Consider the following 25,794-nt stretch of genomic DNA (forward strand, 5'->3'; position numbering starts at 1 on the left):
ACAGAGTCATGAAACTGGCACATCAGATCCTTTGCAAGTTGGCTTAGACAGGAGATCATAGTTTAAGCATACCTAAAAAGCTGTCTAAGTTGTGCTCTAGAAAAGCGTGTAGTAGAATAATCCCACTCCAACACATTGAAATTATCTAAGATTCCAAATTAGAAGACATCTCCATGATTGCTACATCACCTACTTAGTAAACTGTAAGCCAGCCAAACACAGAGATCTTTGAGGATTGTTTTCTAAAACAGAACAGCAGGAAGACCAATAAGAATGACTTGGTAGAAGAAAGAAATACCTCAGTACTTTCAACCTCCCCCTGCAAATAGATGAAACCTCCAGTCTGTTTGGACTCCTTAGTAGTTTATTTTAAGCCAAGACTACAGTATAATCGCTTACCGAAGAAGCAGGTATATCTAGAGGGCCAGAAACGACAGTGGAATACAGCTTCCTTTTGCATCGTTTTGGCTTGGTCTCTCCTTCTTCGAGACTTTCAGGTTCGTTTGATTTAGGAGAACTTACTGCTGACATCAGCTTCTTGGCTAGAAGAAATTTGTTTTGATACATAAACCAATCAACTTACTGGTTTTGTGAGTCTTTAAATCACTGAATGCAAAAAAAGCTTCGTAACAAATTTGGTTTATAAATGACACGTAAAATTTAAGTGAAAATACTCAGAAATTGCATTTGTACAATTTGTTGTACAAAAATGTACAACTACATTTTTGCTAATAGTAGGGAAGTATTTGCTAGTGGTAACTATTCCACTGTAAATCAAATAATAAATAAGCATTCAATTATAAAAACAGGACATTAAGATATCAGTATTAGACATCTCATGATGTCTAAAAAGCTGATTTATGTCTACAGGTTTCAAAGAAAATACACAATGAAGTTAAGAGAAATTCCCTTCTCTTAAACCATTATCACTGAGCTTGGCTATTAGTTTTGTTCATTAAAGCAGTTCATTGATTAAATTCTTCAACTACTTTACTGAGGTAGAAATAGCATTTTTTTAATGCTTAAATGAGAATGGTAAAAAGGCACCAGATATTTTGTTTTCTGTTGGGTCTAGGTCATACCTCATCCATGTCATCACTTCTTTTCTTTTTTGCCTTAGGCATTTTCACTCCTAAAGGTATCATGCTGCCGTGCTGCTTTATCTCCGTCTTATCAGGTTGCAGAGGTGTCAGTGGGATTTCCAGCTCCGGTTTTGGGAACCGACTAGTTTTGCCATTTTCTGCGGACACTCCAGAAGAGTCGAGGACAGTTTCCAAATGCTCCTGATAGCACAGAAGAATTTTAAGTGCAAGTGTTAAGGTAGCCATGAGATTAAAAAGCTATAAAGCATCTGGAAAAGGATACGTAAGCATTCAATTTTCCTGCTGTAAGAACACTTGTAACAGAAGGAGTCTATTTCAGTTACAGCAGAGTTTTACCCTTCTTTCCTAGAACTTGTTACATTTAAAATTATTTCCAATCTATGATCACAAAAATAGTTCTCCATGTTAAACTGAGCCTGATACTTTACAAGTCATTTTTTCTCAAGGGCACAGACAACTACACTTTTTTTTTTTAATAGAGAATGGTGGTAGAACTGACACGATTTTCTTCATCTCAACTCTGCTGTGTCAGAACTGGGCAGGAACAGGAACATTTGATTCAAGTGTTCGATTAACTTCCAGCTTAATCTTAGGGAATTTGCCCTTCCTCTTCTACACTAGAGATGTTATTTACATAAGTAAGGTCCAGCTGGCAAGGTGCAAGCCCGGTACAAGTCATTAAAGAACTCCATTGCTATCTTTTCCCTGGAGAGAATACAGACATTCAAGCAATGACACCGTACTTAAGCTGAAGGCTATCATGTACCTGCTCATGGTCAAATGGCAGCAAATGCACAGCTAAGTGACAGGGAAATGTCAGTATGCATTTCCCCAGCAGCACTTACTGTCCACAATCCACCCAATCCTGTTTTTCTCAACAGGAACAACAAAGTCAGAACTGAGATCACCTGGACTCCTCCTTCTCTATGGCAGGAATTCAGCTAGCATATCAAAAATGAGTTCAGATGCTGGTTGAACACATGGAAGACAGGCTGCTGGGGGCATCAGAAAATGGTAGATGGCTGCTTCTACCGCTGCTAGTAACTAGCAAACTCCAGTGTCCCAAACACAGACTAGCAGCTTTTACTACTTACACTGTTCCAACCCCCTGAGGGGAGTCTTCTTCCTCTCAAAAAGTTACCAAAGACTGTAGAAAGACAAAAAGTAGTCAGAGCCACTTTATCAGGCTCTGCTAAGAATCTGAATGGAGTATCACCACCCACTGTATTTCCAAGAATTAAGTTGGTTAATAAATACTTTGTTTTTAAAATATATGTAACTGCTGTTTTATGAAAGTTAGCAATTAAAAACTTATATAGGAATGATTAACATCATCTGCTAACAAAACAATATCCAGAAATCCTGCAGAGGAAGAAAATAAGTTCAATTTGCTGTGCCCGCTTCAGTGGCTCCATGAATTTTTTCCAAGTAACTTATCTAATCATGAGCCACTTCATAAGCATTAACATGAGGAGAGTTTTCAACAGCACCTGACAAAAATTCATCACACAATTGTTTCAACAGCTTTTTTTCCTATCAAAGGCTATAAAAACAGGTGATCTGATCACCTTGAAAGGGATAAATAAATTAAAACTTGGGAACTGTTTAGAGAACATGAGATCTTTTCCTACTCATTCCTTATCAAAAGCAATACAATCACAACATTTTCAGATCTGAAGTTTCATACTAACCTCAGATTCATTTAATGAAGTGAGGCTCCTAGTACATCGACGTGACAAATAATTGTCTTCAGATTTGCATCTTAATGGAATACTTTCTCCAGTTTTAGTTTTGCTTTGTTGTTTCCTAGGCTGTAAATATTTAAAAGGAGTAAAGATTAGGCTATGCATTAGACCTCCAAAATATCTCGAGTTTTCTAAAGTTACAGTGTAAAACCTCAAGCTCAGACACCACATGAACACGTAAGCTGAAACACAGCACAAGTGTGGGAAGGTAGTAACATCTATTCATTGTGTGATCTTCAGATACACCCTACTGGGTCTCACTAACAGTCTCAGGCAGTATTCTGCCTCCAAAAGAGAGAAAGTGAGACATTATTTAGGGACAAAATCTGTAACGCTGGTCGTTTTGTCATCCATTCCCCCCATACTCTGCACGCTCACAGCTGCTATGTTAGAACACCAAAGGCTAAACCTCTGCCTAATCTTCAGCATCCACATATGAATACATGGAACACTGCATGGAAAAGTTCCATAATGTACACAGAGAGATGGTGTTCTAGTAAATAAAATATTTTTGAGAAGATGAGAGCTCATGTTTGAGTGGAAGACAAAAAGAACCAACAAGTACTCATCACTGAATATGTAGTTAAAGGACTATATGCTAAGAAAAATGATTCCAGCTCCAGTATCTCCTAGGAAAACAGAAGAACAAAAAGGGGTTAACAAGATGTTAAGTACTGACTTTCTATAAATATAATCATACCTTTTCATTTACAGAGTCATTCTTTCTACTTTGTCTTTCTTCAAGTAAAGGTATTTCTGGCAAACACTGAGGGCTACTGTGGTTAATGCGTTGTTTTAATTCCTTTATAAAGTCATCTTTGTCAGCCAGTTCTTTTCTTAACTCTTCTATCACAGTTGCATTATCCTAATAAACAGTAAAAACTGCTGAGTTGTGGGACTGGCAAAAGGAATTAACACACACAAGCAGTATTGCAATTACTTAGTAGCATCAGTTTTAGAATTGCAGGCTAGAACACTTAACTATTCAAGAACAGTAACATTTCACGGATTTGTACGGTCACTGTTACAAGTGCAGTAGTCACAGAATTGCCTGGGAAGTTGTAATACAATATATTTTGATTCTTCTATTTTACTTATGTGCTTCAGCCTTCATCTCTCTTAAGATATAATAACCCGAGCTTTTATTTGTTCCCAAATCCTCGGTACTGTGAGAAAGTCGGCAGTTGTAGGGGAAGTTTTGCTATGAGAACATCTTTCTTCTCAGAGAAAGTGAATCCAAACATTCTCAAAAGAGCACAACTCATTTAGTCTTCTGTTTAGCTTCTGAAATTCTATGCTACGGCTTAGATTGGCTATCCTGATTAAAAGCTGGATGTTGAAATAAGAAATGCAACTTCCAGAGATCATCCCCCCTCTGCTTTTTGATGCTTCCCTTAATCTCTCTCCACGTCCCCTTCTGTCTTTTCATGCCATTGTAGATACTACCTCAGAGAAAGCAAAGAAAGTAAGAAACCTGAGACAGAACTACTGTCTGAGTATTGAGCCTAGCTTGGGATCCGGAAATGCTGTGAATTATCGGAAAAAGCTACAGATGTCCAGTCTGACTGTAGGATCATAAGCATCAAACTGACATCTGCTTATCTGAACTACTGAAAAAATTGAAATTTTAGTAATTAACAGAAATTCTGTTTCTGAAGAACAAAAATAAAAGCTGGTGCTTTTTTTGGTTAGTTGCACATGATGTCAATACGACAGTGTTCAAGAACAGAACCACACCCAGAATACAAAGAGCAGGTACAGGAGTTTTACAGAATTTATGGGTAGCTAATCAGGTAGGAGGAAAGGAGAGCTGACCTTGCTTGAATCCTTTAAGGCAGATTGTCTCAGTTCTGCTATTTCTGTCTCTTTTTGTATGACATTAGAAGCCAAAGTTTTGAGCTGTTTTTCCAAAGCTTCTACTAACTGATCTCTCTCATCACGCCACTTTTGAAGATTACGGTCCTTTTCCTCCAGCTGGGCAACAACTCTTTCCTAAAAGAAGAACAGATGAACAGTGAACATCACCTACTACACACTGAACTGTTCTAACACTTCGGTAGTTAGCACCGTTTTACAGTCTTAGTAAATGTATGATCTCTTCAAGATCCACAGGAGCTCTAGAACTAGTTGCACTACAAACCTACAGAAGCAAAACCATGCTTCTATTAGACAACCTACATTACTCTCCTTGTGAAAAAATATTACTATTATTTTAGAACCTCCACTTAAATTTGCTCATTTAATGATTACTAATGAGCTTTAGGAAAATAAAGTCACAAAGTGATAATAATACTAAGCTCCTCACATCCTTCTATGCTGCTTGCAGGTCCAGCAAGTCGGGACTAACTACTTCCAGATGTAAAAAAAGCTTTGCAGAATGTACAGATTCACATGTTTAAGAAGTTACATGACAAGAGCCCAGCAAACAGCTCAAGTAACTCAGGTGACTTTGTTATCAGTCACTATTTGGAAAGTGATAAAGGAGCAAAACTGTGGCCGTTTGACCAAGTATTTTTATTCAGTATCTGGAGAGAAGTTTGTGGGGTTTCTTTAGAAACTCAATTGCCTTTTCTTCCTTATAAAGGCTTAATGGACTTCTGCTTTGCAGAAAAGAGAACAAACAAAAGCTATTGTATAAAATACTTTCTTAGCCTCATTAAATAGTGATCTATTTTTCAACTGTAATTTTCTTATTGATGTCCCACATACGTGACATTTCATTATGCACTTATGAAAGATCTTTCTTTTTGTGGCCCCCCCATTCCTTCCTTTTCCAAATCAAGCAGTTCTCATATGGGCTTTGGCGCATAAGAAAGCAAGGGGACTTGGACAAGCTGCTCTTATGCACCCTTACTGTTAATACTTGGTATGTAGTTGTCTCCAAACTACAGGCACCAGACAACTCTGCCAGGACCTCATCACTTACGATTTCTGCTTGTTGCTTTCCATAATGTTGTCGGTCCTCAGCAAATTGTTTCATTTCTTTGCTGCGAAGATTCTCAGCTTCTTTTATCTGATTTATGAGCTCTTCTTTCTCCTCCAGCCACTTTTTTCTATCAGTTTGATACTTAGTCTCACTTTCCTGTTTCAAAGAAACCAAAAATGAAATAGTGAGACATTAAGGAATAAAAGTCTTAAAAGCCAGGTCATCATTAAATAGACTTGTTTCTGCAAGATAACAGAAACATTAGCAGTTTTTACTACAGAATATTCCCAAAGGCAGGTATTGGATAATCATTAGTTCTTTTCCGTTAAAAAATAATCATTTCCAGTATTTCTTATTCAGACTGGAGAGCCTCCATAAAACCTCTCTTTTTCTTTATAAATGTTCACACAAGCTTTACAGAACTTACACCAAAAGTCAGTATAAGAAAAACTCTTTTAACTTAAAAACTTCTAACACTTTACGCTGCCTTGCAGCAGTTGTAGAAAAACTTGCAGCTCCATTAGGGTTGAAAGACAAAGAAAAGCAACATAGTTTACACTGTAGGAGTAGTCTCCTTTCCTATCAATCCTACTGGCAGACATTCTCATATATAGAACAGAGCACCTGAGAAACTGCCTGGAAAAAATAAAAGTCTTTTAACCAAGGAAAATTAGTAGACCCGCAGCCCAACAAAAAAGGCTTCCTGGTGATAAAGTTAGATGATGATTTCGATAGCTTATATTAGTTGCCCAAGCAACTAACAGAAAACAGTTTTGACAAATACACCGTAAGTTACAATTTGCTTTGAGTTAGTATTCCTTTCTTGCAAACAACAATTGTATAACTATACTCTGCTTATAGGACATTGACGTGGTATAGAATGAAGCAATGAATGTTCAACTTTCCCCTCTTCTTGAAAAAGTGAATTGGCTCTGCGCATTAAAAAAATATATCATGAATAAGCTTACTCAAGGTGAAGGAGGAAAGAAGCTCAGAACCATTCCACTAACAGAGTGGATGTAACCTATTGTATACTCACTTAGAAAACTCCCACTGCCAGCCCATTACTTTTATTTAAAAAAACAAACAAACAACAACAACAAAAAATAACATCAGATGGGATAAGACAACTAACTGTTCAGAGGCCAGCAAAAGAAGCACTGCTCATGGCAGCATAATGTAGGGAAGGCTACACTTCCTATACTATGGGGGCATCAGTGATGCCATTCTTAACGTACCACAAAAAAGCTGCACCTGGTCCCTATTGCATGTTGCACTGCAGCTTTTACAGGAAGTTTCTGTAATCAATATAACAGTTTACTTTATCAAGTTACAACTTTGAAGTTAAGTTACCTCCAGCTCTTTTTGCAGCTTTATTAATTCTGTACTGTTTTCATTCAAATTTGCCTCATCACTTTCGTTGTTCTTTTGCTGCCAGTCACTATTGCTCTGGTATTCCAGTTCACGGTATTTGTGTTTCCATGCAATCAGTTCTACTCAATACACAAAATGAGGTTAGATAGCATATAATTTCAAATATATATTTGAAATACCACACCGATGACTTTTTACTAAAGCAGCTTCGGTTTTATCTGCTACAGACATAAAGAAATAACAGAAGCCTTTAACTACAAGAGAGTTGTTGTTTACTATGGAACGTTAATGCCTAAGTAACAGTCACATGAAAATGGAAGTGGCTATCACAGCACGTCTAAACCCCTTTTGCATCCCTGCTCCCTTTCCCTGGAAAGATTACCTGAAGCTAATTTTTCGTTCTCTTCTAACAGACCTTCAAGCATTTCATCTTGTTCAAGATGCATTTCCTCATCTTCTTCTAATGTCATCCGCATAACTTCAATTATTCTATCCCTTGCACACAGATCTGAAGGTTTGAAAATTTACAGATGAACTCCCTACTAGCTCCCATTATTCTCAAATCAAGATTCTCCCATGACCAAAAGCTCTTTTAAAAGAAATAGAGCATCTCCATTGAAATATTTACATACAAATACATGCAGATATGTTTTAAAATCAAAACATAGAAGACTCAAAGTCATTAGCAATGTGACAACATTTACACAGATATTCCACACACACACACACAAATAATGACTGACCGTCACATAGTTGATCATAGTCTTTGGAGATATCTTCCATCCTCTCAGTTTCCAACAGCTCCTATATTTCATGTTGAAAGAAAAGCATACACAGTAGAAACAAGCAGAATCTTTAAGACAGCCTAGAATTAATAAGTTTTTCATATAGCATAAATAAGGACTCAAGCTGATAAAAAGAATTTATGGTAAGACATTTCAATTAACATATCGTGATGTCACTCAACAAGATCAGGTTACATGCATGTATTACATATGTATTTACTATGCAGATTACTGTATTTAAAGCAATCTGCCAGTGCTCTGTAGTGACTAATTATTTGAATATCTTTCATGGTCTACCACTAATTTCAGTTGGCCACTTTCATTTTGCTCCAATTTTTTTTTTTTTTTTTACCTTTTTCCTGTTGCTTGGAAAACCTGCATCATTCATGTAATAAAAATTAAGAGCAAGAAAAATACCTGTTTAAGTTGTTGGATAGTATGGTCTTTATAATCCAGCTCATCCTTAAACTGGTTATTAATCCTTTCAAGTTCATCCATCTTGTTCCTGAGGGATTCCTCCACAGAACGCATCGTGGACACCTGTAATGTAAGCACAGCTCACGGTTAATTAAAAGACTTCTGTAATCCAACCTGGCCAAATACTTCTTTGTTAAATAAAGAGGAATTCACAAACAAGTGCTGAGTAGGAAAACGACAGCAAGTGCAAGGTTACCAAGGAAGACATGAATTCATTTTTAAGCTTCAATTTTCCACCCCAAGCACACCCAATAAACTTTCAGACTAAGATCCTGCAAAATGGGTTTTAAGATATCTTCTTGTTTAATAATTAAATTTTAACTATTAGCATCACTGAAGCTGAAACTGAAGAAAAAAATATACATGCTTATATTAAAGAGCCTCTGGAAATTAGTCTATTTCTCTTCAAGTAAATAGCATTCTTCTTCCCAGTTATCAGCGTTTTTTCACAAGACTTAGGTTTTAGGCTTTGGAGTTACCACGGATACCAATGGCAAGTCACCAGTAACGTAGAGATAATAACAAGTCCCCTCCAGAGGCAGATTAGCTATTCTCTTCACAAACCTTATTCCAGACTACCAACCAACTTTACTTTCCTCTGTTCATTATCTATGTGAAACCATGTTTTAACTTCTGGTCCCCTCTAGAGCTTCAATGGCAACTTTACCTAAGATTTGCTGCTAGCCACACTAGTGTGAAATTTCCAGCTTCATAGTTAAAGTTTGAGAAGTTTTAACAGCAGAAAGCCAAGCATAATCTTACAGAAATAAATATCTCAGTTGACTACAAACCTCGCTTTGTACTTGCTGAATTTGTTTCTCGGCATCAGAATGTTTGTCTTTTAGATCTGCATACTCTTCTTCTTTCCTCTGCAAATCTTTTTTCAAATTCAGTACAAGGGCAGAACTCTCAGAAAGAATATTTTCTAGCCTTATGTTAAAAATAAAGAGACAAAGAACATTACTGTTACACATCTCATGGAAACAGCAATTACAGCTTAATCCATGCCCTGACTTCTATTTTCTATTTGTAAATAGACTCTTAAATCTATCTAGACCAGTGACAAGATTTAAACAATTACTTTTGAATTTCAGCTTGCTTCTCATAATCAGATGCTGAAGCAATAAATTATTCAGATGCTATTCTGAGGGATGTACAACAAAACCACCAGAAGTCCCCATATTATTCTTTATTTCCTTGCACACTCCTGTTTTCCCTTGGAACTCAAGTAGCATACCAAAGCATCCTAAAGTAGTAGTTTGGCCATTGATAAGCATGCAGATGCATTAAGTCAAAGGGATGTTCCCATTAACTATTTTTAACTCTAGTTCGTTCTCAAAGGGCTCTAAGTTAACTCAGTGGTTACTTACGATTCTATACGTTGCACTTTCTCCATTTCACTCTTTTCCTTTTCCCGAAGAGAATGTTTCATCTGCTCCAAGCTTTCATTGAAAGCCAAACTTTTGAGCTGTTCTTCCAAAGCTTCTACTAACTGATCTCTCTCCTCACGCCACTTTTGAAGATTACGGTCCTTTTCCTCCAGCTGGGCAACAAGTCTTTCCTAAATGAAGAACAGATTAACAGTGAACATCACCTACTACACACTGAACTGTTCTAACACTTCGGTAGTTAGCACCGTTTTACAGTCTTAGTAAATGTATGATCTCTTCAAGATCCACAGGAGCTCTAGAACTAGTTGCACTACAAACTTACAGAAGCAAAACCATGCTTCTATTAGACAACCTACATTACTCTCCTTGTGAAAAAATATTACTATTATTTAAGAACTTCAATTTGCTCATTTAATGATTACTAATGAGCTTTAGGAAAATAAAGTCACAAAGTGATAATAATACTAAGCTCCTCACATCCTTCTATGCTGCTTGCAGGTCCAGCAAGTCGGGACTAACTACTTCCAGATGTAAAAAAAGCTTTGCAGAATGTACAGATTCACATGTTTAAGAAGTTACATGACAAGAGCCCAGCAAACAGCTCAAGTAACTCAAGTGACTTTGTTATCAGTCACTATTTGGAAAGTGATAAAGGAGCAAAACTGTGGCCGTTTGACCAAGTATTTTTATTCAGTATCTGGAGAGAAGTTTGTGGGGTTTCTTTAGAAACTCAATTGCTTTTTCTTCCTTATAAAGGCTTAAAGGCCTTCTGCTTTGCAGAAAAGAGAACAAACAAAAGCTATTGTACAAAATACTTTCTTAGCCTCATTAAATAGTGATCTATTTTTCAACTGTAATTTTCTTATTGATGTCCCACATACGTGACATTTCATTATGCGCTTATGAAAGATCTTTCTTATTGTGGCCCCCCCATTCCTTCCTTTTCCAAATCAAGCAGTTCTCATATGGGCTTTGGCGCATAAGAAAGCAAGGGGACTTGGACAAGCTGCTCTTATGCACCCTTACTGTTAATACTTGGTATGTAGTTGTCTCCAAACTACAGGCACCAGACAACTCTGCCAGGACCTCATCACTTACGATTTCTGCTTGTTGCTTTCCATAATGTTGTCGGTCCTCAGCAAATTGTTTCATTTCTTTGCTGCGAAGATTCTCAGCTTCTTTTATCTGATTTATGAGCTCTTCTTTCTCCTCCAGCCACTTTTTTCTATCAGTTTGATACTTAGTCTCACTTTCCTGTTTCAAAGAAACCAAAAATGAAATAGTGAGACATTAAGGAATAAAAGTCTTAAAAGCCAGGTCATCATTAAATAGACTTGTTTCTGCAAGATAACAGAAACATTAGCAGTTTTTACTACAGAATATTCCCAAAGGCAGGTATTGGATAATCATTAGTTCTTTTCCGTTAAAAAATAATCATTTCCAGTATTTCTTATTCAGACTGGAGAGCCTCCATAAAACCTCTCTTTTTCTTTATAAATGTTCACACAAGCTTTACAGAACTTACACCAAAAGTCAGTATAAGAAAAACTCTTTTAACTTAAAAACTTCTAACACTTTACGCTGCCTTGCAGCAGTTGTAGAAAAACTTGCAGCTCCATTAGGGTTGAAAGACAAAGAAAAGCAACACAGTTTACACTGTAGGAGTAGTCTCCTTTCCTATCAATCCTACTGGCAGACATTCTCATATATAGAACAGAGCACCTGAGAAACCGCTTGGAAAAAATAAAAGTCTTTTAACCAAGGAAAATTAGTAGACCCGCAGCCCAACAAAAAAGGCTTCCTGGTGATAAAGTTAGATGATGATTTCGATAGCTTATATTAGTTGCCCAAGCAACTAACAGAAAACAGTTTTGACAAATACACCGTAAGTTACAATTTGCTTTGAGTTAGTATTCCTTTCTTGCAAACAACAATTGTATAAGTATACTCTGCTTATAGGACATTGATGTGGTATAGAATGAAGCAATGAATGTTCAACTTTCCCCTCTTCTTGAAAAAGTGAATTGGCTCTGCGCATTAAAAAAAATATCATGAATAAGCTTACTCAAGGTGAAGGAGGAAAGAAGCTCAGAACCATTCCACTAACAGAGTGGATGTAACCTATTGTATACTCACTTAGAAAACTCCCACTGCCAGCCCATTACTTTTATTTAAAAAAACAAACAAACAACAACAACAAAAAATAACATCAGATGGGATAAGACAACTAACTGTTCAGAGGCCAGCAAAAGAAGCACTGCTCATGGCAGCATAATGTAGGGAAGGCTACACTTCCTATACTATGGGGGCATCAGTGATGCCATTCTTAACGTACCACAAAAAAGCTGCACCTGGTCCCTATTGCATGTTGCACTGCAGCTTTTACAGGAAGTTTCTGTAATCAATATAACAGTTTACTTTATCAAGTTACAACTTTGAAGTTAAGTTACCTCCAGCTCTTTTTGCAGCTTTATTAATTCTGTACTGTTTTCATTCAAATTTGCCTCATCACTTTCGTTGTTCTTTTGCTGCCAGTCACTATTGCTCTGGTATTCCAGTTCACTCTATTTCTGTTTCCATGCAATCAGTTTTACTCAATACACAAAATGAGGTTAGATAGCATATCATTTCAAATATATATTTGAAATACCACACCGATGACTTTTTACTAAAGCAGCTTCGGTTTTATCTGCTACAGACATAAAGAAATAACAGAAGCCTTTAACTACAAGAGAGTTGTTGTTTACTGTGGAAGGTTAATGCCTAAGTAACAGTCACATGAAAATGGAAGTGGCTATCACAGTACGTCTAAACCCCTTTTGCATCCCTGCTCCCTTTCCCTGGAAAGATTACCTGAAGCTAATTTTTCGTTCATCTCTAACAGAGCTTCACGCATTTCATCTTGTTTAAGCTGCATTTCCTCTTGTTCTTCTAATGTCATTCGCATAACTTCAATTATTCTATGCCTTGCACACAGATCTGAAGGTTTGAAAATTTACAGATGAACTCCCTACTAGCTCCCATTATTCTCAAATCAAGATTCTCCCATGACAAAAAGCTCTTTTAAAAGAAATAGAGCATCTCCATTGAAATATTTACATACAAATACATGCAGATATGTTTTAAAATCAAAACACAGAAGACTCAAAGTCATTAGCAATGTGACAACATTTACACGGATATTCCACACACACACACACACACAAATAATGGCTGACCGTCACATAGTTGGTCATAGTCTTTGGAGATATCTTCCATCCTCTCAGTTTCCACCAGCTCCTATATTTCATGTTGAAAGAAAAGCATACACAGTAAAAACAAGCAGAACCTTTAAGACAGCCTAGAATTAATAAGTTTTTCATATAGCATAAATAAGGACTCAAGCTGATAAAAAGAGTTTATGGTAAGACAATTCAATTAACATATCGTGATGTCACTCAACAAGATCAGGTTACATGCATGTATTACATATGTATTTACTATGCAGATTATTGTATTTAAAGCAATCTGCCAGTGCTCTGTAGTGACTAATTATTTGAATATCTTTCATGGTCTACCACTAATTTCAGTTGGCCACTTTCATTTTGCTCCAATTTTTTTTTTTTTTTTTACCTTTTTCCTGTTGCTTGGAAAACATGCATCGTTCATTTAATAAAAATTAAGAGCAAGAAAAATACCTGTTTAAGTTGTTGGATAGTATAGTCTTTAAAATCCAGCTCATCCTTAAACTGGTTATTAATCCTTTCAAGTTCTTCCATCTTGTTCCTGAGGGATTCCTCCACAGAACGCATCGTGGACACCTGTAATGTAAGCACAGCTCACGGTTAATTAAAAGACTTCTGTAATCCAACCTGGCCAAATACTTCTTTGTTAAATAAAGAGGAATTCACAAACAAGTGCTGAGTAGGAAAACGACAGCAAGTGCAAGGTTACCAAGGAAGACATGAATTCATTTTTAAGCTTCAATTTTCCACCCCAAGCACACCCAATAAACTTTCAGACTAAGATCCTGCAAAATGGGTTTTAAGATATCTTCTTGTTTAATAATTAAATTTTAACTATTAGCATCACTGAAGCTGAAACTGAAGAAAAAAATATACATGCTTATATTAAAGAGCCTCTGGAAATTAGTCTATTTCTCTTCAAGTAAATAGCATTCTTCTTCCCAGTTATCAGCGTTTTTTCACAAGACTTAGGTTTTAGGCTTTGGAGTTACCACGGATACCAATGGCAAGTCACCAGTAACGTAGAGATAATAACAAGTCCCCTCCAGAGGCAGATTAGCTATTCTCTTCACAAACCTTATTCCAGACTACCAACCAACTTTACTTTCCTCTGTTCATTATCTATGTGAAACCATGTTTTAACTTCTGGTCCCCTCTAGAGCTTCAATGGCAACTTTACCTAAGATTTGCTGCTAGCCACACTAGTGTGAAATTTCCAGCTTCATAGTTAAAGTTTGAGAAGTTTTAACAGCAGAAAGCCAAGCATAATCTTACAGAAATAAATATCTCAGTTGACTACAAACCTCGCTTTGTACTTGCTGAATTTGTTTCTCGGCATCAGAATGTTTGTCTTTTAGATCTGCATACTCTTCTTCTTTCCTCTGCAAATCTTTTTTCAAATTCAGTACAAGGGCAGAACTCTCAGAAAGAATATTTTCTAGCCTTATGTTAAAAATAAAGAGACAAAGAACATTACTGTTACATATCTCATGGAAACAGCAATTACAGCTTAATCCATGCCCTGCCTGTTGGTTTCTATTTGTAAATAGACTCTTAAATCTATCTAGACCAGTGATTTAAACAATTACTTTTGAATTTCAGCTTGCTTCTCATAATCAGATGCTGAAGCAATAAATTATTCAGATGCTATTCTGAGGGATGTACAACAAAACCACCAGAAGTCCCCATATTATTCTTTATTTCCTTGCACACTCCTGTTTTCCCTTGGAACTCAAGTAGCATACCAAAGCATCCTAAAGTAGTAGTTTGGCCATTGATAAGCATGCAGATGCATTAAGTCAAAGGGATGTTCCCATTAACTATTTTTAACTCTAGTTCATTCTCAAAGGGCTCTAAGTTAACTCAGTGGTTACTTACGATTCTATACGTTGCACTTTCTCCATTTCACTCTTTTCCTTTTCCCGAAGAGAGTGTTTCATCTGCTCCAAGCTGTTTTTCAGCTGCATAACTTCTTGAATCAGATTTGCTTCTTTGCTACTTAAATCTTCAACCTTTTTGTCTGCATTAGCAGACTTCTCCTGCAGAGTAGCTGTAACTGTCTCCAGATTAACAATAATAGATTCTTTTTCTTTAAGTAATTCATTGAGTTTTGACACATTGTCTTCCATTGTCTTGTAAGCCTCCAGGCGATATTCAAGCTCTCTTATTTTTACCTCACAGTTGGCAACTTCCTCCTGAAATTGTGCAATCACTCTGTGATCTTCTGCAGTCTTTTCTTCAAAGTCCTGAGTTTTCTTTTCTATTTGCTCATGTAACTGATTCACAAGATCATCTTCCTGACTAGTATGAGTTGTAATCTCACATAGCTTCATTACAAGTTGACGATTATGATTTTCAGCATTATTCAGTCCCGCCTTTAGGTTTTCATTGTCTTGAAGCAGTGCTTTGATGTGCTGACTTTTTTGTGAGGAAACATCAACAATACTTCTGCATACTTCTCAAATCCTTTCAAGACTATAGTTAAAGGAGAGGTCCTGCACAAGATCTGAGATGGAAGAAGTCTGTGACTGAATGCATGCAGAACTAATTTGAGATGTCCCTGGCTCATCTTTTTCAGAGTCTGAGGAATCCTTTACACTGACAAAGTCAGTACCGATGGCGTGAAACTCTAAGTGACATTTGTATAATTCGTCTAATTTGGTCCGCATTTCTTTTACTTGTGACACTTTATCAATTATATATTCTTTGGCAACTTCTATGTTGTTAGTTAGTTGGGCATTTTTGTCTTCTAGTGTCATATTTATAGATTTCTGTTCATCCAGTTCAGAAGCAATTTCCCGATAGTCAGCTTGACCCTGCAGAATTTTTTCACGGAGGGTATCAGCTGTTTCTTCAGAAAAAGAAAGCTCAATATGCAGGCTTGTTACCTGCTTACTGAAATCTTCTTTTTTATTTTTTTCTCTTCTGCATTGTTCTTCAAGCACAGTTAAATGACGTTCCAAGATTTCAGTTCTTTCCCTCAGTGCTAGTACTTCCTTTCGGTACGTGGAGCACTTTTGTTTCATGTGTTCAATTTTCTTTTGCTCTACAGTGTTCTTTTTCTTTCTCTCATTTACAACTACTGTAAAACAAACAAACAAACAAACAAAAAAAAGGGAAAAGGAATGTAGCTCAGATTGATTAAAATCATTATTACATAGCAGTTCACAACACCAAGTAGCAACTTCTAAGTGAAAAGCTGTCGTAATATGCAAGCCATGCCCTCACATCACATAGTATTTGATACTAGTGAAGGAATTAAAGTCCTCTGAACACGTAATCAGGTGCCTCAGATTTCTATACAGAATTAACAGCAAAAGGTTTTCAGTCTGGAAGAACACTTTTACCATGGCACTACTCAAACCTTCCACTCCACACCAGTAGAAAATCTTATTAGATCTAAGAAACATGGGAACGAGATAGATAATTCACAGCTATATTCTTTCTATCTTCCCTGCTTCAGCAATCCCTATAAGGCAGCCAGGAATCACTCCATCTACATCTAAATGGTAGATAAACAGTTCTCTAAGAAATTTTATTCCAACTCACAGTCCTCTTACTTTCAAAAGAAAGATAAAACCCTGGACAAGTTGATCACTTAAGTGTTGATATCTGTCTCTCTTATTCAGTTGATCTCTAAACAAAATATGAGGATTCCTACTTCTGTCCACACTTACTCTTTTGCATATAAAGTTCACGCATAAAGTTGTACAAATTTGCAGATTCAAGTTTCCATAAATATTCCATTTGCTTGGGGCTGTTTTTTTCTTTAACTGGTGAGCAATTAGCTAAAATCACATGCATTTTCTTTCTATCAAAAGCGACTTCTGCTGTATTTCATCATTGCTTTAGAATCCAGTTATGTCCATTCCATAATATGCATACTTTAAGTATTAAAAAAAATAAGTCAAGACTTACTAGGGATTGTGTCACCACAACAATATATTCCATGGTGATTCTTGTACAGTCCTTTTATTACTACAACTACAGAAATGCAGAATTTTATAGCGCCCACGTGCAGCCTGCATTACATACAGATTCACATGTACTGCATGGAAACAGCCTCTTAACTCATCTGAGGAGTTTTATATACAGCCCTCAACTGATTTAAAAGTCTTACTGAAGAAACAGCAGTGGCATATTCCACCCCAAACCAGGTTTTGGGTTTGATTGCTGCTCCCAGCAACACTAGTGAGGGGAATATGATTTATAAGTAATCTAAACACTTTATGCTGAAAACAACAAGCAAGCACTAAAGCAAGATAAATAAGACTAGGGAGAAGATGTGTAATGTTCAGTCTAGAAGCTCCTTACACAGGAAGTAGGGAAAAAGCATTATTACAGAGCATAGGAAACAAGACCTAAAAGCTCAGAGAATGGTGTAAATACCCTGAACTTGAAGCTGAGATAACCTAGCATCTCCTAAAACACTTTTGCTCGTGCTACTTATATAACTAATTCTACAAAAGAACCAGCACAACATACCTGTGCTCATTGTTCTACTGTGTATATTTAACATAGCTAAAGAATATATATTAAGCAGTTTTTGAAATTGGATGCTATTAATACTCAAAAATAGAAGAAAATTTTAACATGATTGAATACTCAGTACTTCTTAACAGAAAACTTCATGCTGACATTGTGACTATCAGCTACCCATTTTAATTCCTATGTGGAGCATTGCTGTCATTAATTTTTAAATGAGAGCTTTGGTCATATGATTAGAACAAACCCACTACTATTTGGAGTATGGAGGAGTCCACATCCCTCCCTCAGTCTCTGGTAAGATGCTTATATGTGATGCCATTCAGTGGTCACATTAGGATTCAATATTTATGCCAAATAAAGGCAGCAGGGACAAATCATCCAAGAACAGCATCTCATCCAAAGAAGGCCTTGACTTTCTCCCTTGCACATATTTTGCAAGAGGAATACAAGAAAGGAAGGGAATACAGCTAAGTTTTAGATTTTCCCTTCTACATTGTATATGCCTTCCGTAATTCTAGGAACACTGATGCTCAGCTGTGCCCAGAAGTGAAGTTAAATGCATCAGAGCTTATCCAAACCATTTTGCTCAAATATTGCCCATGAGTGAGCAATTAGCAGGTCGTCAACAATTTTGATAGTTGCTTCAGGAAAAACAAAACAAACAAACAAAAAAAAGCACTTGAACAGCTGATGCTACTCAGAAGATCAGCAACAGCAGTTGAAACAATCCTAAAGAAACTGCTTTAAAACTATTACCAAATCTGCAAGTGCATCAACAGATGAGGAAAAAGCAGCAAAAAGGAAAAAAATAGTGCAAAAAACTTTTATTCTTAAGCATTCAAAAATGAACAGCATAGGACCTTCTGAAAAAGGGATATTTACATAACAGTTACTTCTATTTACAGTTTAACACAGTGGCTTTTCTCCTTATACCATAAGGTACGCGCTTCACAGCCTTTTGCTTCCTATCCGGAATAGGAAGCAATTTATTGTTTTGGAAGACACCCTGTTCAAGGATGGAAGAAACTGTACCTTTCTTTGGAGGTGGCTCTTCCACAGTAGGCTTATCTTCATCAGTACTGCGCTTTCTTCCCACTTCCAACTCAGTTTTCTCTTGTTTCAGTGCTTTAACTGAAAGCACTGAAAATTGGCTGCTTTCAGTTCCTTTATTAGTGTTCTCTTCTGCCGGTTCTGCTTTAATGGTAGTTAAATGGTAGGTAGTCTTTTCCTGTATTGATATAAGATCAGTTACATTGAAGCTTAACAAAAGGAGCACTTAAGTCTCAGTAATCTTCTGTAGGCAAATATTTACACAAAACCATACAGCTAAAATATTTACCCGGTGACTCTATAGACATCAGTTACAAATCTCAATAGCAGACAGAACAAGTACACCTTCAGATAATGACAAGTGCAATACTCGGTAGAGTATACAAGGGAAAGCAAGAGCCTAGCAGGTTACAAAGTAAAAGACTTGCACACAATCAAGAGCTTACCAGTTTATCAAAGAATTTCCTGTTTCCAAGAAGTCAACAAAATTACAAACATGGTCAAAGAGCAAATGGTCAGCTCTCATACAAGTTCATCACATCACACTTCTGCTAAGCTGCTAAAATCACTTTCATCGTGACAGATATAATCCAACCTTAAAGCTTAGTCAGCTCTGTCACGCATATTTTAGATTGTGTCCTTGACCACAAGTGAAGCTTCCTTACTTACAAGATGACGATTGTTAAGCCATGCTGGCACTGCCAAGGACTGATTATTCATCTTTAGTAACTTATGAAAAGAAAAGCCTCAGAAGTGTTCAGGCCACACAGTTTCACAGATAGAGTTGGAGCCTTGTTCTTGGAAGAAGTAATAGGTGAGGACATGACTACTCATCACAGTCAGCTTTAACACCATGGAAATACTAAGTTGCAGTGATGCAGACAGTCAAAGACTAAGAAGGGTCAAGTTGCTAAGCTTACAAGGTTAGAGATCTGAGTGACAGAATTAACTATAAATGTTTTCAGAGCTACTTCAGGCTACCAAACATCAAAAAATGAACAAAAACCACCAGAAGTGGTATGCACACATACTTAATCAAGCTAGTCTTCACATATTCAGTAGCTCGCAGTACATTAGTCAGGATAAAGTTTTATGGACTGCATAGAACGTGGAGATATCCTGACCATTCCTACTTGTACTTCCAACTCTACTCAACATACTTTTACTGTTGCTCTTCCTCTGATGTAGGAGTGTGAGGCAGGAGTTAGTGGAACACACTGATATTTTTGTTGTTTGTGTTAACAACAACTACCTTCAGATAAATTTGAATTGTTTACAATTTCAAGAGAGTACCAGCTACATACAGAAAATCAGTTTTCCAAAAATGTGTTGATTACAAGCATAGAATTAGTGTTTTCCTTTTTTTGTATAAGGATATGGAGATGTGTGAAACTCACATAATCTTTTACTTTTTCCTCTAAATGAGATTTTAAGTCTTGTAGCTCTGTAATAATGTCATCTTTCTGCACCACGATGTCCATTAGCTCTCGAATCCTTTAATTTTGTGCATTCATTTTCTTAGAAATAAAAAATAAAAAAAATTCAGTCATCAGTTTCTAATGGAGTGTTAAGTAGCTGAATTACACAATGCATTAAAGGCAAATTCAGTTAAGCTAAGCTCGGTAAGAAATCTATTAATGGAGCCTACTGGAATAGCATTTTAAGCTACCACAAGTTGGTATTAAAACAATTTTACACAACATCTTCTTGATAAAGTTACCTCAGTTGCTTCTTTAAGTTGCTCATCAGACTCATCCAATTTAATCATCTGCATTTCAAAGTCTGTAACACACAGAAAAGGTTGTATTACATAAGTAGCCAATAGATAGTTTATTAAGTAATCACTTTTTCCAGATATTCTAATGTTTAGGTAGCTTTTGAACAGATTAATTAATTTGCATGTGTTCTTCACTTATTGGGAGTGATTCAAAAGTTTTCTATATTTCTTGGAACGAAAACATTGCATCAACAAGACATAAAGAAGAGTAGAGATTACAATATAAAAGTAAAAATCAAGATATAGATATATAAGATATATTTAACCCCATACTTATGAAAGCGTAAAGCTGCTAGTTGCAGTTTAAAGGAGAGGGGGGAAAAAAGAAAAGAAATAACCAAAACCCGTGGAATTGCTGAACCTGAATATACGCAAGGAACAAACTATCACTTATCTACAGGCTATGGTTCCAAAGGCAGAACATCTCCTCTAATTCCTACTCAAACTGGTTATTTCTCTTTTAGATTAATGAACTATTTCTGTCTTCTACCTTTCACATCGCATAACTCACCTTTGTTCTTCTGCATCAGCTCTTCTTCAGTTTTAAGTAGTTTGGTGTTTTTCTCTGTTAGCTCTTCATTGGTCTCCATCAGTTCAAAGTTAGTTTTCTCCAGCTGCTTTTCAAACCAGCCAGTATCTTCCTTCGGGTCCCCCAGGGATACAATGGAACTATGTGCTGCCTCAGCTTGCTCTTTAATATCCATGACATCATAATGCACAGAATCAAGAATGCCCTCAGGATCAACACAGGTGTCAGGCACTATGCTATGTTCTCCACCCTGAAACGTAATTTATAATCAGTTAAAACTGGTGAATAGCTGACTACATCATAGCTGTTATTTCTACAGATAGTCTGGATAGCCACGATGAAGACAGCCATACAAGAAGTTTTTAATTTCAGCTTCAAATCCCACCTCACTATTACTCACCATCACTATTTGATGACCACACTCCCCCCCCCTTTTTTTTTTTTTTTGTTTTTTTAAATATTACCCCAGATTGATCTCCTTCAAATTTAACGTACAAGTTTGGACTCCCCTTTTCTTTGTATACAGCGTAAATTTTCATTTTGTGTTGCAGAAACAAGGAAAACGCCCAAATTCCCAAAGCTTTCTGAAACTGTTCTTAAGGCTCAGCAACTATTCCTGCTAGATGAAGAATAGGTGTATCTTGCTCATCATACAGCAACACAGCATGCACTTCTTTGTAAACAGCCTTGTGTTTCTATAAGATGTGCCCATAACATTTAAATAGTAAAAAGGAAAATATTTAAGGAAAAAAAAAGGAAAATATTTAAGAAAAGAAAAAGAAAAATACCAGGGTGTCATGGTTTAATAATTTTGTAATTTTGCTATCAGTATTCCACATCATAACATCATATCAAGCATGAATAATTTTACTGAATCTGCAACTTACAGAAGAAGACTACATCTCCCAGAGAACAACACGATGGGTCACGGGACCTGGACTCTATATTAACTCAGTCGCAGAACAGACTGACGTCTTTCGAGTTCTGGCGTTCAGGGGAGTGTGTGGGAGCCTTCAGCCGTTCGCCTAGATTTCACAGTAGGCCTCTCGGTTACAGGACTCATTCTCTCTCCTATTTTGCTTGATTCGTTAGCTCAATTTTCAATTTTCAATTATATTGTATTATATTGTGTTATCCGGTATTTCGATATAGTATTTAGTAAATAAGTGTGCCTCCTTAGATCGTTGCCGCAGTTTTCTTTTCCTAATTAACTTTTTCCTTTCGGCCTAGGGCCCCTGCGGGGCCCACGGCCCCTGTCACGGACGCAGGTGGACTTTTCGTTCAAACCGTAACAGATTTTGGTGGAGAATGCGGGTAAATTGAGTTGCTGTTTTTCTGTGTTTTCTTCTGTTGCTCTTTTAGCTTTTAACAGAGCTACAAGTTTTTTTTCCTGTTAAGGAGCTATCTTAGGTTTGCGATTGTGAGCTTGACCTTGAAAGTCCAGGCAGACTGCCAATACTCCGGTTTATTTTATAAACACTGCTGAGCTTCGGTTTTTTTTTTTTTTTACTTTTTTTCCCTCTCTATTGAAAAAAAAAAAAAAAGTTCCCTCTACTAAGTGTGCTTTATAAGGTATTGCATTTCATTAGTTCCTCTTTTACGATGCTCCAAACATATTGGACCATGTTTAAGCTAGCCTATTTTTCCTATGAAATTATAGGAATGTATAATAGATTGAAAGCATGGTTAGCAACACTTATTTGGTATTTGCATGCAGCTCCAGAGGGAGCAACTAATGCAACTAATGCAACCAATAGTACGGATATGGTGGTTTTTGAGCGTGCTTTTCCTTTTTTCTTTGCATCTTTTAAGCAGTCTTCAACTGACCAATTGTCCCAGTGGACCACACTGTCAATCATATTAATCTCCCTGAATTTGCTGTTTGTTATTGTAGTGATCTCACTCGGTATCTGGATTTATAACATCAGGAGGAAGTCTTCCCTAGAACCAGAGAATACTGAGTGGCAGGGAGTGTGGAGAAACTTTGGAGAGACTTTTAGAGGACAGACATCTTTAGTGTCATGGAGCTTTACTCCTGAACACTTAAAGAATCCTGAGAGTTTGACTGCATATTTGAGACAGGAATCTTGTGGCTCAGGCAGATCTAAGGAGGCACAAATGACTTGGGGCCTAGCTAATGCTTATCAGTCCTTATTCAATACCATTCCTGAGAGGGAAGATTTTGAGGTTGAGAGAGAGAGTCTCAGGGCCGAGAATGAGAGTATCCAATCCAAACTCGACACTCTCCAGTCTGAGCATAACGTCCTCTGGTTTGGGTACAACACTCTTCAGTCCAACTACGACAGCCTCCAGACTGAGTTGGGTGCCGTCCAGTTCGAGCGGAACGCTCTCCGAGACCAGCAATGTGCCCTCCGGGGTGAGCTGAATGTATTTAACCAACTACCAGGGTCACATGTAGTCCAATTTGACCAGCCATTGGGGGCACATGTAGTCCAATTTGGCCAGCCACTGGGGGCGCATGTAGTCCAATTTGACTAGCCACCGGGGACACCAGATACAATGTTGGTTGCCCCTGTAAGAGGGCGAAAGACAAAACAAGTTTCAACTCAGTTAGAGAAAATGCAGAAGGAGTTAGAAGAGCGGAGGAGTTAGGAGAGCAGGACTCAGGAGAGCAAGGGGACTCAGGAGAGCAGGGGGACTCAGGAGAGCAAGGAGAGCCAGAGGACCAGAAGAAGTTAGAGGAGCAGAGGATGTTAGAGCAGTATAAGAAGATGTTAGAGGAGCAGAAGAAGTTTCAGGAGCAGATGAAGTTGGAGGAGCAGAGGATGTCTGAGGGGAATAAGAAGATGTTAGAGGAGAAGAAGAATTTAGAGGAGCAGAGGAAGTTAGGAGAGAGGAAAAAGAAGGAGGGTTACCTGGAGGAAATAACACAAGGGTCGGGGTCAGAGTCTGAAGGGGAGCCAAAAGCTAGATTTTCTTTACGAGAATTTCTCGAGTCCAAACTTATAGATGGGGCAGCCTCATCAACACAGTTGCCACCATCAACACCTGGGACGCTTGATAGAGCAAAAGGTGAGCAAAGTATTACGAACATTATTGATCAATCTTTTAAACTGAGTGAAATTCGAGATCTAAGAAAGGATTTCACATGTCAGCCAAAAGAAAATATGGTCACTTGGTTACTTCACTGCTGGGACAATGGTGCCAACAGTGCATGGCTTGATGGCAGTGAAGCTCGCCAACTGGGTAGCATTTCCAGGGACTCGCGTGTGGACAGAGGTATTGGCACATGCCAAAATCGGTCCTACACCCTCTGGAAGCGGATGTTGATAGCAGTAAGAGATAGATTCCCCTTTAAATGGGACTTGGAGCCTGAGAGAAAGAAATGGACTGATATTGAGAAAGGTATCCAATCTTTGAGAGAAAGTGCTCTGGTGGAAATGCTATACAGCCCCCAGTTCAATCGTAACGATCCAAACCAATTACATGATCCTGAAGCAGTCCGCGTTCCACGACGAATGTGGCGTGACTTTACAAAGGCAGCTCCAGAAAAGCATGCCAGTGCACTTGCATTAGTATATGGCAAAAAGGAAAGGAAACCCTTTGTGAATGAACTAATTGGCAGACTTCAGGAACTTGAATTATTTATAAGCGCTACAGAAGTTAATCTGTATACTTCAGCCATTGTCAAAATTGTGGAAAGATTAAAGAAAATGGAGGGAACACAAAATGATATTATTGACAAATTGGCTAATGTGCCTGATGTAGATGAATCCACGGTGGTACAAGATGATGGAAATCAGGATTTCCACAATCGCCTATTGAGGAAGCTAAACAACATGAGTTCCTCTCGACCTGTATCATCGAAAATCTCAACCATTAAAAAGAGACGTCCTCGTATTCAAGCAGATGACAATGGTAAGTCACCTCGAATCAACAATGAGACTACACGTCTTGCCTTGTTGCTTTTCCTCTGTAGTCATGGGGAGGACATGAAGAAGTGGTGTAATTCATCCACTTCTGCACTTCAGGCATGAGTGGAAGAATTACAAGGTGAAACAACTACCAAGGTGAACTCTTCCAAGAAGGGGAGAGTTCCAGTTGCTGCAAGCCACCGAGGTAAACAATAGAGGGGCCCGGCCCTCAGCCAGGAGGGGAAAGGGACAATAGAGTATACTGGACTGTGTGGATTAAGTGGCCTGGCACATCTCAACCACAGAAATATAAAGCCTTGGTGGACACTGGTGCACAATGCACCCTAATGCCCTCAAGTCACCAAGGGACACAACCAATATATATCCATGGAGTGACTGGGGGTTCCCCCAGGAGAGGGGGGAACCGAAATAAGGAGGCCGAAATAAGCCTCACTGTTAAAAACTGGCAAAAACACCCTATTGTGACTGGTCCAGAGGCTCCAAGTGTTTTGAGTATCGATTACCTTAGGATGGGATATTTTAAGGATCCCAAGGGGTATCAATGGGCCTTTGGGATAGCTGCTGTTAACACAAATGGTGTTTATCTGCTGTCAGCTTTACCTGATCTGTCAGATGATCCTTCTGCTGTGGGGTTGCTCCAGGTAAAGGACCAAGAGGTACCAATTGCCACCAGAGTGGTTCACAGACGGCAGTACCGCACCAACAGGGACTCATTGCTCCCCATTCACAAGCTAATTCGCCAATTAGAGAATCAGGGAGCGATTAGCAAAACTCACTCGCCTTTTAACAGCCCCATATGGCCAGTGCATAAAGCCAATGAAGAATGGAGGTTGACGGTGGATTACCGTGGCCTAAATGAAATCACATCTCCATTGAGTTCTGCTGTATCAGACATGCTAGAACTCCAGTATGAACTGGAATCAAAAGAAGCTAGGTGGTATGCCACCACTGACATTGCTAATGCCTTCTTTTCCATCCCATTGGCTGCAAAATGAAGGCCACAGTTTGCTTTTTCCTGTAGAGCTGTTC

At 37.8% G+C, this 25,794-nt stretch overlaps 2 protein-coding genes and 1 long non-coding RNA gene across 4 annotated transcripts; all 3 read right to left on the minus strand.

The window, feature by feature from the left end:
* Positions 1–800: 800 nt before the first annotated feature.
* LOC146755332 (uncharacterized) lies at positions 801–4,964 on the minus strand. Of its 2 annotated transcripts, none has more exons than XR_014938136.1 (3): positions 3,549–3,814; positions 2,795–2,914; positions 801–1,283 (listed from the first exon to the last, which is right to left on the minus strand). It is a non-coding gene; the product is annotated as an uncharacterized LOC146755332 (long non-coding RNA). The 2 variants fall into 2 exon arrangements; XR_014938135.1 differs by lacking the exon at positions 3,549–3,814 and adding an exon at positions 4,664–4,964 and having other exon boundaries at positions 1,068–1,283.
* Positions 4,965–5,555: 591 nt separating this feature from the next.
* LOC146755333 (kinesin-like protein KIF20B) lies at positions 5,556–9,334 on the minus strand. Its single transcript, XM_085525665.1, has 6 exons — positions 9,202–9,334; positions 8,351–8,473; positions 7,892–7,952; positions 7,531–7,656; positions 7,128–7,267; positions 5,556–5,930 (listed from the first exon to the last, which is right to left on the minus strand). The coding sequence occupies exons 2-6, from the start codon at positions 8,462–8,464 to the stop codon at positions 5,577–5,579; spliced, it is 795 nt and encodes a 264-aa protein (XP_085381791.1). The 5' UTR covers positions 8,465–8,473; positions 9,202–9,334; the 3' UTR covers positions 5,556–5,576.
* A 10,625-nt stretch (positions 9,335–19,959) lies between these two features.
* On the minus strand, positions 19,960–21,272 carry LOC146755334 (uncharacterized). The gene is made up of 4 exons (XM_085525679.1): positions 21,255–21,272; positions 20,852–21,119; positions 20,284–20,345; positions 19,960–20,080 (listed from the first exon to the last, which is right to left on the minus strand). The coding sequence occupies exons 1-4, from the start codon at positions 21,270–21,272 to the stop codon at positions 20,060–20,062; spliced, it is 369 nt and encodes a 122-aa protein (XP_085381805.1). The 3' UTR covers positions 19,960–20,059.
* Between the last annotated feature and the right edge of the window lie 4,522 nt (positions 21,273–25,794).

This window comes from Coturnix japonica, chromosome 33 (genome assembly GCF_054131305.1).
Source record: "Coturnix japonica strain WE chromosome 33, WE-NBRP24, whole genome shotgun sequence".
NCBI classification, from domain to species: Eukaryota; Metazoa; Chordata; class Aves; order Galliformes; family Phasianidae; genus Coturnix; species Coturnix japonica.

Bases quoted from the DNA above. Each gene is read 5' to 3' on its own strand.
- LOC146755334 (XM_085525679.1), bottom strand. The intron at 20,346-20,851 runs GTGAGTTATGCG...TGTGTGTTACAG, and splicing joins GCTGATGCAGAAGAACAAAG to ACTTTGAAATGCAGATGATT. The intron at 20,081-20,283 runs GTAACTTTATCA...TTTATTTCTAAG, and splicing joins AACTTAAAGAAGCAACTGAG to AAAATGAATGCACAAAATTA.
- LOC146755333 (XM_085525665.1), bottom strand. From the start codon at position 8,464: ATGCGTTCTGTGGAGGAATCCCTCAGGAACAAGATGGATGAACTTGAA. The intron at 7,953-8,350 runs GTATTTTTCTTG...CATGAAATATAG, and splicing joins CTATCCAACAACTTAAACAG to GAGCTGTTGGAAACTGAGAG. The intron at 7,657-7,891 runs GTCAGTCATTAT...TCAAACCTTCAG, and splicing joins CTATGATCAACTATGTGACG to ATCTGTGTGCAAGGGATAGA.